General features: G+C 41.8%; 1 protein-coding gene across 1 annotated transcript in view; it reads right to left on the bottom strand.

Annotated features, from left to right (window-relative positions):
• Nucleotides 1–19,613, bottom strand: part of MAGI2 (membrane associated guanylate kinase, WW and PDZ domain containing 2) — a gene marked incomplete at its 5' end in the record, with an annotated part of 504,420 nt that overhangs the window by 137,548 nt on the left and 347,259 nt on the right. The window contains 2 exons of the mRNA XM_083366234.1: nucleotides 11,394–11,473; nucleotides 19,313–19,523. Coding sequence (XP_083222360.1) covers nucleotides 11,394–11,473; nucleotides 19,313–19,523 — 291 coding nt within the window. The remainder of the gene's footprint in view (nucleotides 1–11,393; nucleotides 11,474–19,312; nucleotides 19,524–19,613) is intronic.

The following is a 19,613-nucleotide window of genomic DNA, read 5'->3' on the forward strand; positions in this document are numbered from 1 at the left end:
GTGAAAGCACACTCTTAAAGCAGGAAGGGATCCAGTGCATGCAGAGGAGGTCTCCATGCCAGATAGTCTCCAACAACAGCAGGCACTGGAGACAGGACAAGATAAAGTAAGGAGATCTGCCATAGTACCACCCACCTTCAGCCAGCACTATCTGATCAGAATGCTACTTGTAATAGTTTAAACACACAAAGCCATCCCAGGTTCTTGACAACAAATGAAAAAAGATAGGAAGGTAATCAGAAATAAGGCAAAGCAAATAAGGCAACTGTTGGTTATAAAACAATCCACTTCACTAGAAAGCCCTCAAGTATTTTTTAGATTCGGACTAATCCCATTAAGTTCTGCCTCATTTCTGCGAAGAGCTAAACCTTAAAATGTCTGTCTAACTTGGAGCCCAGTACCCCATCTCAAGAGCTTTCTTCTGCTTTATAAGCCAAGCTACTCTGTGTCGCTAACTTTGTACAATTAAGCAGAATCTTGGCAGAAATATGGGGGGGGGGGAAACATTAAAATACAATGCATGGTAGAATTAAATTACTTATGTGGTATTCAGTGTTTTCTCTATATATTTCTCACAAAGTCTGTAGAGGGCTTTATAAATATCTAAGACTGCACTAGCATTTATTGAGGAGTAAGGGCAGATAGTAAGGGACGCGGTGGCTCAGTGGGTTAGGACGCTGAGCTTGTCGATCAGAAGGTCGGCAGTTTGGCAGGTCCAATCCCGAGTGCCGCGTAACAGAGTGAGCGCCTGTTACTCGTCCCAGCTTCTGCCAACCTAGCAGTTCAAAAGCACGTAAAAATGCAAGTAGAAAAATAGGGACCACTCCGGTGGGAAGGTAACAGCGTTCCGTGCTCCTTTGGCGTCTAGTCACACCGGCCACATGACCACGGAGACGTCCTCGGACAAGCGCTGGCTCTTCGGCTTTGAAACGGAGATGAGCACTGGCCCCTAGAGTCGGAAACGACTAGCACGCATGTGCGGGGGAACCTTTACCTTTTAAGGGCAGATAATCCAGTATTAGCACTTCAGTAAACTTTAATTCCTTTCTATGTTCATAACTATACTTTTCCCTTTTGGCATAAGCTACATTGTGAAGAGTACAGAAGCCGGTGAAATTAATGGAACGAGAAAAGAAAAATGAAAACTGAGTAAAAACATAGCCTCGGTGACCATTTGTTATTCCTCTCCTTATTCAGAATAAATAACAGAATAACAGAATTGGAAGGGACTTTGGAGGTCTTCTAGTCCAACCCCCTGCTCAATCAGGAGACCTTATACCTTTGCAGACAAAGCCTTGTTCAATCTCTTCTTTAAAATCTCTAGTTAGCAAGAATAAGACATAATGGGTTTTTTTTACAAATTCTTTCAAATTGTTATTGTAGAAATAAAAAAAAATTGAAGAGGTCAGTTTGATAAAGAAAGTTAATTTAAAAAAAGCATCTGTCCTAAAGTGTAGAAAATTGAAATCTAGCACTTAATTTAAGGTCCATCATCATGTCTTTCTGCCATGCTTTTACGGATGGAAAAACAACAACATAAATTGACAGTTCAGAGTCAGATTCAAGTTATGAACATATTAAGTTCTTGTCACTTTATAATATTGAGATCTTTTAAATCGCAGTTTAAAAATCTGGTTCAACTCTCAAATACTTCACACATGGGAACATTTGTGGATATACAAAAATGATCTCCAGCAACAATTTGCTATATAGTGACAAGATCTGCACCCTGAGCAAGTGAAACTAATGAATAATTTTTTTTGACCTTACTCTTATTCTTCTTCCTTTACTAAATATGTTTTTAAATAACTGATTCCTACTGCATTTAACTTTTATATTTCTGCTGATTTTCCTGAGCAGAAGCATGCTCTTAGATACAGGCCATCTCACTTCTTTCAACAAGTATTACCAGCACTTTTCTACCAATGTTTGTGAGCTTTAACATTTCTCCATCCAGCTTCTCCAGTTACACCATCTACATCTGCAGTCTTACCATTGTTCAACATTTCCACAACTTTCAAACCATTCACTCATTCATTCATTCATTCATTCATTCATTTGTTCATTCATGTGCTGTCTGACTCCAATGGACTCTAGGCAGCTCAGAATGTATTACCATAAAAAAATAAATCCAAAAACAAGCCAAAACAAGAGGGGATCTGGTCACTATATAGAGGCATAAAGAAAAAAGACAAAGAGACACTCAAGAAGGGGCCTGTCCATTTCAATCTAAGGCTTTGGGAAAACAACCAGATCTTTATAGAATAACAAAAAGGTAGCACAGATTTCAACATTGTTTTTAATTCCAGTCACTTTGCTGGAGGCTCCTTGTTTAGCTTCTTGCTTAGCCCTGTAGTAATGGGGAAAATCCCATTCTAAGTTAATATACCTGTAAGAGGGTGATACTATCATATCTTCAGAGTTCTTCCCCAGTGCAGGAGATGACCAGGCTGAGTCCAAGGGTAGGGTCAATCAGGTCATAAATCACAAGTCCCTGTGGACCCGCAAGAGAGCTAAGTCCAGCCCACCTTGAATGCCTTCTTAATTCCTGCTCATTTTCCTTGACCATTAGTAGCTCAGATTTTCGTAATAGATCTTTATACTTGTTTGAGCTTCCCAAATCTCCTGATTTCCCTGGCACTTGACATTAGCTGATTGCTTCCACTCCTTCTTTAAAACCCATGAGCTAAGTTCACACTTGACCTCTCCCCAAGCTAATGACCTCCATAGGCGTAAACTGCTTTATCAATTTACAGTATCTTTTGGAGCCATGGTTTTTAAGCACTGTGCTGCGTACATTTGTATGTTATGAAAAGTCCACAACAGAGAGCCACAAGTGCTGCATAGCTCCACAGGCATAACCTGTCTCTGTGACATTACCAGGGGCAGACAGCCTCCACTTTTCCTCCCAAATCCCAGCAACCTGTAACCTCATGGGGCTTCTGCTTTCATGATCCAGAAGTCCTGTCTATAAGACCTTACAAGTTACCATCATGTTACTGCTCCATGAGACAAAAAAGATTGAAAACCAGTTGTCAATGCTGCTAACATCGAATGTTCTTGCTTTGACAACATATGGAGATGCAACCTTTTTCTCTAACTTGTGTGTTACTCTTAGAGGGAGGAGGAAGAATGTGTATAGGAATTAGTTAGACCTAACAATGTCGTGGTACTGTATGATTCAAGGCTGTTTGAAATAAGAGATGATAAGAAATGGGTTGGAGAACTGGAGGGAAAGTCTGCATTTCAAACTAGTTGGAGAATGTGATTTATGACTATTAATTAGAACAGTGAATTGTGCTTTGATACTATGTGCTCAGGGGAGGGCAATTCAGATTTTGGCTTCGACCATGTACGTACCAGTGCCATGCTACTCGAATAAAGATTCTTTAAGGTAAACAATGCCTCGACGTTCTTTTCAAAGTTTCATCTGTCTAAACCATGACACCAGTGTCTTAGAGTAATTCCTTCATTGTTGTGTTGTAAGTTGCCTGGAGTCAGCTTGTAGAGGAGGTGGGCAGCATAAAAATTTCATAACTAAATCATAAAATAAGAATAATGAGGACAGGCTTTATATTCCTTGATTGGTGGCTGGGATGATGCTATGAAGATTATTACTTATTTTCTAAAGCACCAGAAGACAGGACAAGAAGCAATGGATGGAAAAGAATCAAGGAAAAGCAGCCTAGAACCACGGAGAAATTTCCCAACAGCGAGAACAATTAATCAGCAGAACAACTTGCTTCCAGAAGTTGTGGATGCACCATCACTGGAGGTTTTTTGCTGCATTAATTGGATTTCTTTTGTAACTTTGAGGCTTTAAGCTTTGTTCCTAAAGTAGATATTTGTCGTTTTCTCATGGGGAAGGAGATTTTCAGGAAAGTCACACAGGAAGATGCTTAAGGGAACAGGAAAGGTAAAAGCTCACCCAGGTCCTCCAGATTGCTTCGTAGTGCTAGGTAGTATTTTTGGCTTTCGGCAGGTAGCAGCTTAGTGATCGGCCATCTTTCTGGCTGGTCTCAAAGAAGATGATCCCGGATTCCAGAAGAAGGCTGCCGCCCTTCCACGATTGCAGGGAAGTCCTCCTCTCAGTAATCGCCCCTCCAGGGCGATTTTTGACCCTTTTCAGGGTCCTCCAGACAAGAAAGAAATGGACGGCAGGAGACAGACTGTCTCTGAACATCCGGAAGTGTTGCGCACGTGAACCGGAAGCCTATTCTATTCTAGATGTCAGATTCTGGCATCTATCCATGAGCGCCGATGCTGCATTTCATTATTAAGACTTTTTAGATAAAAAATGCCTGAATTTTCTTTGAACTGTCTCATTAATCGGAACCATGACACAAGGGTCCCCAACCCCAAGTCCATGGACCCCCACCGGTCTACGGCATGTCAGCAACCGGTCCGCACAAACAAGCGAAGCCCCATCCGTGGGATGCAGGCAGCACACAAGACCACGCCCCCTCCGGTCCGTGGAAAATCCTCTCTCCACGGAACCGGTCCTTGGTGCCCAAAACGTTGGGGGCCACTGCTCTAAAGCCAGTCACTGGAGGAAGTGAAATATATTTTCTCTGCTAACTCTAGAAACAGACTCTGTTCTATGAGACTCCTTGTGGACATGAAAAGTCAGTTCTGTCTTGCCAGGTAAAAAAGTGTTCTTCTTCCATAACATCATTTGGACACAGTTTATCCAGGGAGGCTGATAGCACTGCTGATGTGGTTAACGCTGATTTCTGATTATGGTTTTTTTTTTCAAAAATATCCCACAGTATTTCCAGTATTAATATATTTTGCTCTATTCTGGAACTGTCAAACTGATGTCCTTGCGTTGAAATATTTAGTAAAAATATTACTGTTTTTTTATAATTGAAATTTTTTTTTCCAATGGGTAGGATGCTTTATAGTTTTCAAAAACCTTATTTTCAAAATTTATCTCTATCTTTATCTCTATCATCTCTGTCTCTACCTCTATCATCTCTCTCTCTCCTCTCTCTGTCTGTATATCTCTATCTATCCCTATCATTATTATTTCTCTATTTCTATATCTCTCTATCCTCTACCTATCTACAGTATTATCCACCCAACTATCCATTATCTATCTATCTGTCTGTCTGTCTGTCTGTCTGTCTGTCTGTCTGTCTATCTATCTATCTATCTATCTATCTATCTATCTATCTATCTATCTATCTATCTATCTATCTATCTATCTTATTATACCCATCATTCCTCTATCTATCTATCTATCTATCTATCTATCTATCTATCTATCTATCTATCTATCTATCTATCTATCTATCTATCTATCTATCTATATTATTATTCTCTCTCTCTATCTCTATCTATCTACATTATTATTATTATCTCCATCATATCTATCTATCTATCTATCTATCTATCTATCTATCTATCTATCTATCTATCTATCTATCTTATTATACCTCCATCATATCTCTATCTGTCTGTCTGTTATCTATCTACATTATTATTATTATTATATCCATCATATGTATGTATGTATGTATGTATGTAATACTTCCATCATATCTCTATCTGTCTGTTATCTATCTATCTACATTATTATTATTATTATTATCTCCATCGTATGTATGTATGTATGTATCTATCTATCCATCCATCTATCTATCTATCTATCTATCTATCTATCTATCTATCTATCTATCTATCTATCTATCTATCTATCTATCTATCTATCCATCCATCCATCCATCCATCCATCCATCCATCCATCCATCCATCCATCTATCTATCTATCTATCTATCTATCTATCTATCTATCTATCTATCTATCTATCTATCTATCATCTATGTATCCACCAAACCAACCATTGCAAAAACAAGTAAATAGAAGTGGAACATCCATCTCGTGATTCAAAGAAAATGGAAACTAAAGGGTGATCATTTTCACGGTGCAACCCAATATTATTCGGGACCCTTCACCAGATGACAAAGCACACGTGATCTGCCCCAACGATGGAAGAGAGTTGTGCACAGAATGAGGTGGGTCTGTCTCTTGAAAGAATTCACGGGTGGCAAATGCCAATCAAAGTGCTTTCAAAGAAACCCCAACCACTGGACACTGCAATCTTCTACCAATTGTTTTTGCAACAGCAATATATTTAAGAGGGCGGAATGACTACCAAGCGTACAATACATCTCAGGACATGCATGTAGCAAATGATCTATTAGCTTCCTTAGCAGAACGCTCCATAGCCATTATCTCTTTATTCCACTTCAAAGCTTGTTATTCCTGTTTCACTGCTGAGCTGAGCTAAAAGATCCCATATGAAATTTTCTAGGGAGAGATAGAGCAATAAAAATTAAAATGGCAAGAAACCCTATCCAGAGAAAGATCATAAAAATCCATGTGTTAAACCTGTCATGCGCTGCTGCCATTTGGAAGACAAGTTCCAGAGGACCAAAGGAGTTTAGGAAATCACTTACTTGTAATCAGGAAAATATTTCTTCAGGGTACAACACACACATACACACACATACACCCCAACACACTATACATCAGTGTGTTGTCTGAAGAATATTATGGAAGGCCCTAAATAGTTAATTGTCCTGCATAGCTTATGCACTGGAGACAAACTCCTTGTGCATCCAATCACACTTGGCCAATAAAGAATATTCTGTTTTTTTTAAAATCCCATTTATATTCACGCCCTTCTCTAAAGACTCAGGCCGGCTTACAATCTAAAGCACAAATCAATGTGATTAGCAATAGCCTTCATTCTATGTATATGCCTGCTTATTAGGGCTTTTGGGCCCCCCCCCAGCGGCATTATTACAAAGTCAGCTTATTGCCCCCAACAATCTGGGTCCTCATTTTACCTACCTTGGAAGGAAGGAAGGCTGAGTCAACCTTGAGCCTGGTGGGACTCGAACCTGCACTAATTGCAGGCAGCTGGTGTTACTTAAGGAGGCATTAGCCCGCTGCTCCACCAAGGCTCTGTTCTACTCTACTCTACTCTACTCTACTCTACTCTACTCTACTCTACTCCACTCCACTCCACTCCACTCCACTCCACTCCACTCCACTCCACTCCACTCCACTCCACTCCATTCTATTCTACTATCTGCACATTAAATCTATTGGTGATGCCGTAGTATATTAAAAAGCACAGATATCTGGAAGAATGCTAAACTGCCAGTCTGATTAGTTTCCATCTGCTACTTCTTGTCCTGACTTCAGGGGCTTTGGAGAATAGGTTGCCCCCCTCTTCTTTATGGAAGCCCCTGAGATATTGGGGCACAGTTATCGTGTCACTCCTGGTCCTCCTTTTCATTAAACTGGACCCACCCAATTCCTGCAACCCTTCTTTGTACGTTTTAGCCTCCAGTCCCCAGTCTTTTTTTCCTGAAAAAGATGTCCTTATTTTTCTAACTTTCCCACGAGGTGTTTTACACTTTGGGTAGTTTATTTAACTACTTGTTGCTGCTGTTTTGTATGTTACCATTGACCATCAAGGTCTTCCAACTCCCTTCCAGCTCTGTTACTGTGTTTTGTGTAAGACACAGCTTGATTACCCGGGCCTTTCTTCAGATTTAATTAAAGCTTGGGAAATCAAGAGAGTTGCAGATCCCGGGAGAAGCGACTGCTCAAAAATCCACTGAAAACATTCCTCACAGCCACAGAAGTGCCCTTGAACTCACATCCCTCTTGAATTTGTATCTCCGATAGCCACAGCTTTATAGATTTCCCTAATATTGTTGCTGGAAAGTAATTGATTTCAGGACCATAATGGAAGCAGCCAGAGGCATACGCTACTAAAGATATTACAACTGTTTTGTAATAGGCTAGAACTATTCTACGACTCAACTGCCTTCATCCCAATGTAAATTAAGCCCAACGTTCACACAACATCTGAAACAGGCTTTAGAGTGACACCTATGTGACTGACTAACTTGACAGACTCCATTTAGGGAAAACATATTTTTTTTTGCGACATATGTAGTACCGAATATCGCTGGCAGATGGAATGTGGAAGCAAGACTCCGAAGAGACCAGCGACAAGCGCCTATCCCGTCTTCTTTCTACTTCAATCTGCGTTTCATAAAATACCCATAATCACGTTGATTCGAAGTAGCTGCTGATAGACGCACTTTCCCTCAGGGTATCTCAGCAGTTTGAGAGGTCTTTCTTGAATCAATAGCCGTGTGTGGAGAAAAAAATAAAATAAAACAGAATTCTAAATACACCTGAACAGCGTAGGATGTTAAGAAGCTGGTGTCACATGGGGGCAAATCAAAAGCAGGGAGGTTGGTTGAGTCTTCTGACCTAAATCCTCCTTCCTGCAAAATCTACACCAGGGGTGTCAAACTCAATTTCATGGAGGGCCGCATCAGCATTGCGGTTGCCCTCAGGGGGCTGGGTGGGTGTGGCCTACTGGGTGGGCGTGGCCAGGGTGGGCGTGGCCTGCTGGGTGGGCGTGGCCAGCTCTACATAGTTCGCATCAAGTGTGCCTATGGGGGCCTGGGCAGGAGTGGGACAGATCTGAGGGTCTCTGGCAGAAGGAGGGTCTCTGGGCCAGGGCCAAGGCAGTGGGGGCCATTCCCTCACTGTTTCCAGGATGGCTTCGTGGGCCGCATGAAACCACTTTGCGGGCCGGATCTGGCCCCCGGGCCTTGTGTTTGACATGTCTGATCTACACGGAAGGACAGAACATGAAACGTGACTAGTTTTGGTCAGCACGTCACAAAAAAAGATGTTGAGACTTTGGAAAGAGTGCAAAGAAGAGCAACAAAGATGATTAGGAGCCCGGAGACTAAAAACATAGGAAGAATACTTGCAGGAATTGGTATGTCTAATCTAGTGAAAATAAGGACTGGGGTGACATGATAGCGGTGTTCCAATATCTCAGGGGCTGCCACAAAGAAGAGGAGGGTCAACCTATTCTCCAAAGCCCCTGAAGGCAGGAGAAGCAACGGATGGAAACAAGGAGACAACCAAACTGGAATTAAGGAGAAACTTCCTAACAGTGAGAACAATCAAGCAATGGAACAGCTTGCCTTCAAAACTTGTGGGTGCTCCAACCCTGGAGGATTTTTAAGTAGAGACTTGATAGCTACTTGTCTGGAATGGTATAGGCCAGTGATGGCGAACCTTTTAGAGACCGAGTGCCCAAACTGCAACCCAAAACCCACTTATGTATCGTCGGGTGCCAGGTGGGCGTGGCCCATTGGGTGGGCATGGCCCATTGGGTGGGCGTGGCTGCGGTGGTAACAGCAGACTGGGTGGGACTAAAAAGTTCAATCAATCAATTCCAACTTTGCGAGATCTTTCCCCCCCGCGAGAAGTTGAAATTGATTGATTGAACTTTTTTTTTGCACACAGCAGCAGAGGCCAAAAGCGAAAGGGTTTTATAAAACCCAGCTGAAGGCCTAGGACTGGGGCGACGGCGTGCGCGCCCACAGAGAGGACTCTGCGTGCCACCTGTGGCACACGTGCCATAGGTTTGCCACCATGGGTATAGGGTCTCCTTCTACACCAGGGGGTTAAACTAAAAGACCTCCAAGGTCCCCTTCCAACTCTGTTATTTTGTTATATAATCTGCTGTATAGTCTATGGTAGATTATGTTATTATTTCAATGGAAGAGGTTTTTTTTTAAAAAAAAACAAACAAACAGAATTTGTATACAATCATCCATCAAATGGTGAACACACCGATGCATGCTATATTCTTATTGCATTTCTTATTCTACATCCGCTATAGAACCAGCGGTAACATAATTACTTTTGGTTCACGGTTTTGTGGCTAAACTCCAGAAAAGTGAAGTGTTATAGGCAAGAAACTTTGCTTGTAAAATATTGGTAGTTATAACAACACTCGGCAACGTAGAGTATTAAATTATACACACCAGCTTTAATGGGCACAGATTGTTTGTTTGTTTAAAATTACTTGCTGGTTAAAAGGAATTCCAAAATCATAACCAGGATTTTTTCCAGAAAGGATTTGGAAGTCCTGCTGGATGTTAGAAACTTGAAGGAAGACTTGATATAAATGAGGAAGAGTGTAACATCAGCGTTTTGAAAGGCGGAAGGGGAATTTATATTTTTCTACCTTGGTTTGCAACCTCAGTCCTGACTTGACACTTCGTGATGGATTAGGTTTTCCATCTAAAATGACTGTGTAAATTCTTCCAGTAAAATAAGATCAATGATGGAGGTGATATTTTCAAACACCTACCATAGGGCAGAAAACATCAGAGAAGGTTTTTAAGAAGAGACTGGACCACCATTTGTCTGGAATAATATGGGGTCTCCTGCCTGAGCAGGGGGTTGGACTAGAAGACCTCCAAGGTTCCTTCCACCCCTGTTCTTCTGTATTCTGAATGATAGCTATTGAAGATAGGATCCCAATATATTGGGAGAAGATGGAGGTAGAATAGAAAAATATTAGAATTAACTATGTGTCACCAAGGGGTTGCAACCCGCTGCTCTCTGAGATATTTACGTGGCAAATGAATAAGGACTTGTGGGAAAAGTCTACTACTTGATTATCAGAGTATGGCTGGTTTTGACACTTGATCTTCACTTTACTATGAATTCTACAAGTTGCCTCGACTAGTATTTTGAGTAATAAATGGCACTCAATTTAGAAAATCACAGTAAAAAGCAAATGACTGTAGCAGGGGGGATGTCTCTGGAGCAGTTAAATTGCCTGGACCAGCCCCTTTTTTGTGTGTGTCTTTCCTGCATTGGAACAATCTGGAGGGGGGGGGAAGGACTGCTTATAATGCACCCTCCCATCTGTGCGATTTCCATTATTGCAATGGGCTAATCAGCAGGATTTCCATAATGCGTTCAGCGAGAGGATAATAACCAAATGAGCTTTGCGGATAATACACCCTTCTAACAGGATCATTATGCCCCTTTAAGAGGAGATAACTGCCCCTTCCCTCTTTTATGCCCTCCCTCTTCGTGTTTTATTTTAAACTGGCTGCTTAACTATGCTGTCAGAGAGCTTCCCTTGACACATCCCCCCACCCGCCATCATCGCATTCCCTGCTCCAGCTGTGCACCATTGGCCCAGATGCTCTGCCTGGCAGAGACGGAAGCTTAGAATCAGAATGGGGGTCTACAGACCAAGATGGGAATTAGAAACAGCTTCCAAGTCAAAACCCCAACACTAGTTGTTATTCTTAGACTGGAATACGACAAACTCGGGACTAGAAATAAAATAAAAAATACAGGCTCACACCAGAGCAAAATTGCAGCCTCCCAGCTCCAGTTGAGCTCTCTTCCCCCCCCTCTCTCTAAATATTTTCTCCTGCTAACAACTCGAGAGACGTGGAAAACTTTGCTCCTTCTCCCTCTCAGAGAGATACAGACCTTTCTCCCCAGCAGCCATGAAAAGTTAATAGCCTACCATTTCCTCTGCATTCTTCCGGAGGCTTAGCCTTCTTCGCCAAGCGCGGATCCAGCCATGATGTAGTCTTTGTGTTATGGCTGAAAAGAAAAGAGATTGCTCCAATCAGGCAGATTGCAAATGGGATCATGTTGATGCCTTCTGATACCGGTTGAAAAGAGGGTGGGGGTGGGGGGTGGGAAAGGGAAGGGGACGGGGGAGAGGTCAGCGCCACAAATTTGCAATCCATATCTCTGTTCGCTTACTGCTTCTGAGTAGACCTGGAGGAGGTATAAGCGTAATTGTCGAAAGGCAGCCTCTAATTTTGGCAGCCACGGCTGCCTGGTCCTCAAAGCAGCTATTTTTATTAAACACCACTGGAACGGTTGCCAAGCTAACCTCATTGTACATGCAGAACTCATCCAGGGCAAAAAAAGGAATTTACAGCATTCTCTAACAAAATAGGGGTGCAGTTAAGAGACGTCTCTCTGCTCATTCGCTAGCTTTTGGGCAACGGGCTTGGTTTTAATGCTAAAGAAAGAAAGCCACCTCATACATATAATTTCTGGACAGACACAGGGATGGAGGGAGATGCAGACTGTTACAGGCTCCTGTTTTCCTAAGCCTATGATTAATGATCCTCCATTTAAGCAACGTTCATCTGTTCCCGTATTTTGTCCGGCTCTGTAGATAAAAGTATATTTTGCGGATGTCAAAAAGAATCACGCAGTCCACTTGATGGAATCTAAAAGAGCAATTCCCAATACCTTGCCCTTGAATAACCGATGAAACGAATTCTAGATTCGGGTAAGATGGCCAACAAAGAGGACAGCTTGCCAGATAAAGGGACCAAACAACAACAACAACAAACGTATAAATAAAATTAGGTATCAAACTTTTTTTAAAAAACCACACATCCTTCTTCGTGCTCGACAGACATGAGGCCAGCGAAAAGAGAGAGAGAGAGAGAGAGACGAAAGAACAACTACTTTTAGAGTTATAAATGAGATGGAGAGACAGATGTCTGTTAGAGAAGGATGACTTGAAGGAAGCCCTTAACAGAATAACAGATTGGAAGGGACCTTGCAGGTCTTCTCGTCAAGCAGGAGACCCTATGTGATTTCAGACAAACAGCTGTCCAGTCTCTTCTTTAAAACCTCCAGTGATGGAACATCTGCAAATTCTGGAGGCAAGCCGTTCCACTAGTTGATTGCTCTTGACATCAAGAATTTTCTCTTCTTAGTCGATCTCCTTGATAGGTTTCCCATCTCCTTGATAAGTTTGGAAAATAGGTTGATCCCTTCTCCTCAAATATTGGAAGACTGCTATCACGTCACCCCTGGTCCTTCTCTTTGTTAAACTACTAGACATACCCTGTTCCTGCAGCCCTTCATCATACGTTTTAGCCTCCAGACCTCTAAACATTTTTGTTGTTCTTCTCTACAACCTTTCTACAGTCTCAGCATTTTTTTGTATGTATATTTTGGTGACCAAAACTGGATACAGTATTGCAAGTATGGTCTTATCAAAGCAAGGTGGTATGTGTTTCCCCCCCCCCCCATTTTGTTAAATTGCGCGGTCTCCACAATGACGGACGCTCAGCTTGGGTATGCAGAATTCTTTATTTCAGTCAGGAACGGAGCTGGGGGAAAGGGGTTACCTGGCGTACCTTTATACCTGCCCAGGTGAATGCCAGCCAATGGATTCAAACCTGGGCTTCCCACCAGTGCAGGTGGCCAATAGATTTAAATGCTGGATTCCCGCCAGGACTGGCTATAGCCCGGGGCTGTCAAACTCGTTTCAACCAGGCTTTCCCGCCAAATGCGGTTATAGCCTGGAGCTGTCCAGCCCCGCGCCTCCTGCTGTGCTGACAGTCTGTGTATGCTTTTAGCTGCATACACTACAATTTCCTGATGTTCCCCCCCTCCCCCAGGCATTAAAAACTTGGGTTTGGGAGGGATATTGTTCTTGAGTTCTTATAAGGAAGAGGGGAAAGGGCGGTATACAAATCCAATAAAATAAAATAAATAAATAAATAAAATTATTGACCATCCAGTAGGACAGGGGTCTTCCAACTTGGCCACTTTAAGACTTGTGGACTTCAACTCCCAGAATTCCTCAGCCAGCCTCGCTGGCTGAGGAATTCTGGGAGTTGAAGTCCACAAGTCTTAAAGTGGCCAAGTTGGAAGACCCCTGCAGTAGGGCTTATCTCTTAGAGATTGCCCAAATGTTGTCCTTCAAATTGGACATGGTGTAGTAAACTATAAAGGTTAGAAACACTGAGAATTGTGTGTTCAAACGTATGCAAGAAAGACATTTTTCATTAGCACAAAGCCACCCATGGATGTGGTCTATTAGTTCCCAATCTTAAAAGACAGATTTTGGGGTCACGTGTATCTACTTGCTCTCTCTTCATACAACCACTAAACTCTTAGGTAACGGACAATTTATTTATTAAACACAACATCACAGGCTACTCATTTTGGATTGGCCACTTAGGAATGAATTATGAAAGTTTTTATTTATCTGCCATTTGTTGACTAGCCTAACCATTCATCCAAGTCTTTTTCTTTTAATGAAGGGTGATGAAAGATCAAACAGCGTCTCAAAAGTCCAAGCACGTTGATACTATTGATTGCTTTTTGTGCCTGAAGTAGTGTGACATTTTTAATCACACAGAGGATGTCACAGGTTTTAATCTGGACTGGACTTTCTATTTTGACTTTGAAGTAGACTGATAGGTTGGACTTTTTGTCGATTGCCAATTTCTAGTCTCTAGAAATGGAAATACTGTAGAATCTAAATTGTGGGGTCCTTGGAGCTCTCTGAGCTTGGTTGTTTTCTTGAAGATGTTTCATTACCCAACTAGATGACATTATTAGTTCTAGAAGGGATGAAAATGAGGAGGAGGAGGAAGAAGAAGGAGGAGGAGGAGGAGGAGGAGAAGAGAAGAAGAAGAAGAAGAAGAAGAAGAAGAAGAAGAAGAAGAAGAAGAAGAAGAAGAAGAAGAAGAAGAAGAAGAAGAAGAAGAAGAAGAAGAAGATTGTAGGGTCCTTGGTGCTCTCTGAACTTGGTGCTCTTCTTGCAGACATTTCTTTACCGAACCTGGTAACATCATTAGTTCTAGAAGGGAGTAGGGTTTGTGGAGTGGAAGAGAAGGAGGAGGAGAACTGTGGGGTTTTTTTGGTGCTCTCTGAGCTTGATGGTTTTCTTGAAGATGCTTTACCCAACTAGGTAACACCTTCAGTGCAACCTAAAATCTAAATTGCTGAATCTGAGAATAGGAAAAAATGTGCATGGTTGAATTTTAGATTAGCCATGATTAGAATAAATCTATCCTCTTTCCCCCAAAAGTGACATTTGCTTTAATTATGATCAAACTGAAGTAGCCTGGATCTCAGTTGATCAGCATGACTGGAGACGAATTCTGCTTCCTAAGACATGTCTGAATTCCAATCGGTGGAGGAAAGTTACATAATTTTCTTAATTTTTGAGGATAAACCTGTGAAACCATTCCAGATATACAGAATGGAATGTTCTAACAGGGGGATAAATATCTCCATATTAAAAAAAAAGAAATCTATCAAAGGCACAAGGATAAGACCTTGATTAAAGGTCATATTGTTAGCCTTATCTGGGCACTAACTCTGATAGCTCTGCATCAGCCATGTTGCCCCCTTGGGGGTCCTTCTTCTGCAGACCCTCCTGCTTTCAGCCTGAACCTCTGCAGCATATAAGTTCTTTTAGAAAAATTTGCACCTGCTTTGCCTCTGTGCAGGTCCCATCACAATGTCCTCATTAACTAGTTGTAAATCTAATTTACATCGTCTCCAGTTGGCCTATCAGAATCCCTCTACTGTGGTGTGGAAAGTTGGGCAGTAGAAATTCAGTAACACATGAAGAAATATTTCACCCCTGTGAAATATCATTACTCTGTTTACTTAACTATATGCAGACCTGAAATAAATATAGCTGCATCTACTGTTTAAAACAGACATGTCAAACACAAGGCCCGGGGGCCGGATTCGGCCTGTGAAGTGGTTTCATGTGGCCCGCGAAGCCATCCTGGGAACAGTGAGGGAATGGCCCCCACTGCCTTGGCCCTGGCCCAGAGACCCTCCTTCTGCCAGAGACCCTCAGATCTGTCCCACTCCTGCCCAGGCCCCCATAGGCACCCTTGATGCCAACGATCTAGAGCTGGCCATGCCCACCCAGTAGGCCATACGCACTCTAGTCATGCCCACCCAGTAGGCCACGCCCACCCTGGCCACACCCACCCGGCCTCCTGAGGGCAACCACAATGCTGATGCGGCCCTCAATGAAATTGAGTTTGACACCCCTGGTTTAAAACCATCACAAAGTAAATGATCTGCTTTATGATCTTGGTATGTTTTGGGGAGTCATCTGATGACAGAAAATGGAGCTTACGCTACCAATGTCTCTCTCTCTCTCTCTCTCTCTCTCTCTCTCTCTCTCTCTCTCTCTCTCTCTCTCTCTCTGTATGTTTTCTGAGGTTTTCGCGGCTGAAGCTGAAGCCACCAGCCTGAGGATGACGGATGAGATTTCATTGAAACGTTCCTCTTATACCTTTAATTCTACGTGGGAAAAAACCCGAATGACCAAAGATCTACACATACATACATACATACATACATACATACATACACACATACACATACACATATACATATACACATACACATACACATACACATACACATATACATATACATATACATATACATATACATATACATATACATATACATATACATATACATATACATATACATATACATATACATATATATATATATATATATATATATATATATATATATATATATATATATAAAAGGTACAGGTAAAGGTTCCCCCGCACACGCGTGCTAGTCGTTTCCAACTTTTGACAAACATATATATACTGTATGTGTCTATCTATCTATCTATCTATCTATCTATCTATCTATCTATCTATCTATCTATCTCTATCTATCTATCTATCTATCTATTTATCTATCATATCTATCTATCATCTATATCTATCATATCTATCTATATCTATCTATCTATCATCTATATATATCTATCTATCATCTATATCTATCATATCTATCTATCTATCTATCTATCTATCATCTATCTATCTATCTATCTATCTATCTATCTATCTATCTATCATCTGTCTATCTCTCTATCTTGCTCTCTCTCTATTTTGCTCTCTCTCTCTCTCTCTCTCTCTCTCTCTCTCTCTCTCTCCATCCCTATCTTTATGTCTGTCTCTCTATCTCCCTCTTTCTATCTTTACCAGGACCCAAACTTCAATTATGGCAATCTCCCAAAATAGGAAAACCAAGAATTATTTTCTAATTGCCACCTTCTGCTCCCCGAGTCATTCAACGCAAGCCATTTAAAGCATTCACTCCAGGCAAATTGGCAGAGAGAATGAACGGGAAGAGACTAGAGGAGAAGACAGAATGAGAGGGATTATTTCACTGCCGTTAACTTTTTATTTCCTAGCTAGTTACCGTTTGGTCAGCCAAGAATCCAGTTGGTCTCATCGCTGGGGAAACGTTCAGTAAAACTCCATACTAAATGCACTAATTAGCTTGGACCAAAAAAATAAATACACTGCTATTACTGCACTCAGAGAAGTAAACTAATAGTACCAAAAAAAACTGATCTCATAGTATCTTCTACGAAACCCCAAGAGCTGGTTAGAGTTATTTATTTAACGTGCCTAGTGCGTTTCCCAATTTTAAAACTCCATGGGAAAAGACAACGATAATTGTCCAATCATTTATTTATCATAATATATTATGTCTTCCAAAGAACTGAGATAGCGAAGCATCATCGCTGGGCCCCAAGGCAAATTCTACAATCAAATCATCATTTCATGTAGGGCTCGAAGGATGAGGACCACACCTTCCAGTGAAGGAAATGAAAAGAAAAAAAATGAGTCAGGGGTAGGCAACCTTGGCTCTTTTATGATTCTTTTATGCTGGTTAGCCAACAAAACCCACGCCTCAGTTTCAGGAAAGTCTGACAAAAGTCGTCACGGTCAGAAAAGTCTGACCTTTTTCCATTCGACAAAGTGGAGTCAAAGTGACCCGATGTATTTTGGTACCGTCACTTTATGAGCTCTTGGGAAATCTGCAGGAAAATTTCCGAGTGCTATTATGCATTTATTTCGGTCCGTCTAATGCACTTGCAGCCGATCCTTGGAGAACAGCCAGGGGTTTAAAATAGAAAGGGGGAATAGGAGGCCGTGAAATTGATGAAGTGTATTAGAAAAGGGGGGGGAGAGAGAAGGAAATGTTGCCTTAAAGTATTTGCTAGGTAACCTCTACTACTATGTCATATGACGTAATGTACTTGGACAATGGCACCATGAGGATTATAAGCAGATGTATTAAAACCATATTCTTTGTTAGCAATCCCAAAAAAATTGTGCATATATATAAATATATGCACAGTCACTCATGCGCTCGTGACCTCCCGGTTGGACTACTGCAACCCTCTCTACATGGGGCTGCCCTTGAGGACCACTCGGAGGCTTCAGCTTGTGCAGAATGCAGCCGCGCGAGTTGTGATGGGGGTTTCCCAATACTCCCATGTAACACCTCTGCTCCACGAGCTGCATTGGCTTCCGGTTGCCCTCCGGGTGAGATTCAAGGTGCTGGTGATGACCTATAAAGCCCTAAATGGCGAGGGTCCGGGATATCTGAGGGAACACCTGCTGCCGGCATCAAGCTCCCTTCATCCTGTGCGCTCCCACAGGGAGGGCCTTCTCAGGGTGCCGGCGGCAAAAGATTGCCGGTGGGTAACACCCAGGGGGAGGGCCTTCTCTGTGGGTGCGCCTGCCCTTTGGAACCAGCTGCCCGTAGAGCTCAGGACTGCCCCTGACCTTTGCTCATTCCGCCGGGACCTGAAGACCTGGCTCTTTGAGCTTTCCGGCCAGGACTGAGAATTTTAATTGTAATTTTATTTAATTGGGTTTTAATTGGAGTTGAATAGGGGTTTTATTTTATTCAAGGACTAAATTTAATTATTTTAATTGTTCTTAACTTTTGTAATGTGTATTGTTATTTTAAATTCCTTGTGAACTGCCCTGAGTCCTACGGGAGAAGGGCGGTATATAAGTCCAATAAATATAAACATAAACATAAACAAATATATCTTTACTGTATATATATGATGGGGGGAAAGCCCAGGCTGAGGAGAAAATTATTTTAATTGGGGTTTTTAATAATACAGGGTTGATTTAATATTTTTTAAATTGGTTTTTAACTTTTGTATGCTTGATTTTTAACTCCCTGTAAACCGCCCTGAGTCCTCAGGGAAAGGGCGGTATATAAATGCAATAAAATAAATAAATAAATAAATAAATAAATAAATAAATAAATAAATAAAGGTTCATTCTCCGAGCTTGTGGGTTGGTTTCTGAATTTTTCGTTAACAGGCTAGGTGACAGCTTCAATGGAATTTAGGGGGGGGGAAATGTCAGTGTTCTTCTCCTTATAAAGGCTTCGTGGGGTGAGTGAGCCTTGTGATGGGAGGTCATGTCAGGCAAGGATTAGATCATTTAAATCAGGGGCCTCCAATCTTGGCAGCTTTTAAGATGCGTGGACTTCTACTTCCAGAATTCCTCAGCCTGCCATGCTGGCTAGGGAATTCTGGGAGTTGAAGTCCACGAGTCTTAAAAGTGGCCAAGTTTGGAGACCCTGATTTAAATAAATAAACTGTATAGTCCCAAGGAACTCTAATCACATCACACAAGATCCTGTCTATTATCAGTAGACTGTATAGTCCCAAGGAACTCTAATCACATCACACAAGATCCTGTCTATTATCAGTAGAACTACATCATTCGTCGGAGTGGATCCCACTGAATTCAGAGCCGGGAGGGACTTATTCCCTTTGCAATAGGTAGTACTTACTCAATAAAGTAGACTTCCCCTTTCTCTGTGTAAGCCATTTCCCAATTATCTGGCAAGGGCCCCAATTCATCGTTTTCTTCAAGTTTGGGCTGCTTGGTTACATCCATCTCTTCTTTCACTTCTTCCGGCTGGCTATAAACAGGAGCAGGATAAGGCTGAGATGACGTTTCTCCTGAGGCCCCCGTGCTTTTCTCCTCATGTTCACTTGACTCTGCATGGACAAAAACACGGACATCATTTTTAAACGTAAAGATAAAGGTTTCCCCCGTCTGGTCATCCCTGACTCTAGGGGGCAGTGCTC

The sequence above is a fragment of the Vipera ursinii genome (assembly GCF_947247035.1).
Source record: "Vipera ursinii genome assembly, chromosome: 6".
Lineage (NCBI taxonomy): Eukaryota > Metazoa > Chordata > Lepidosauria > Squamata > Viperidae > Vipera > Vipera ursinii.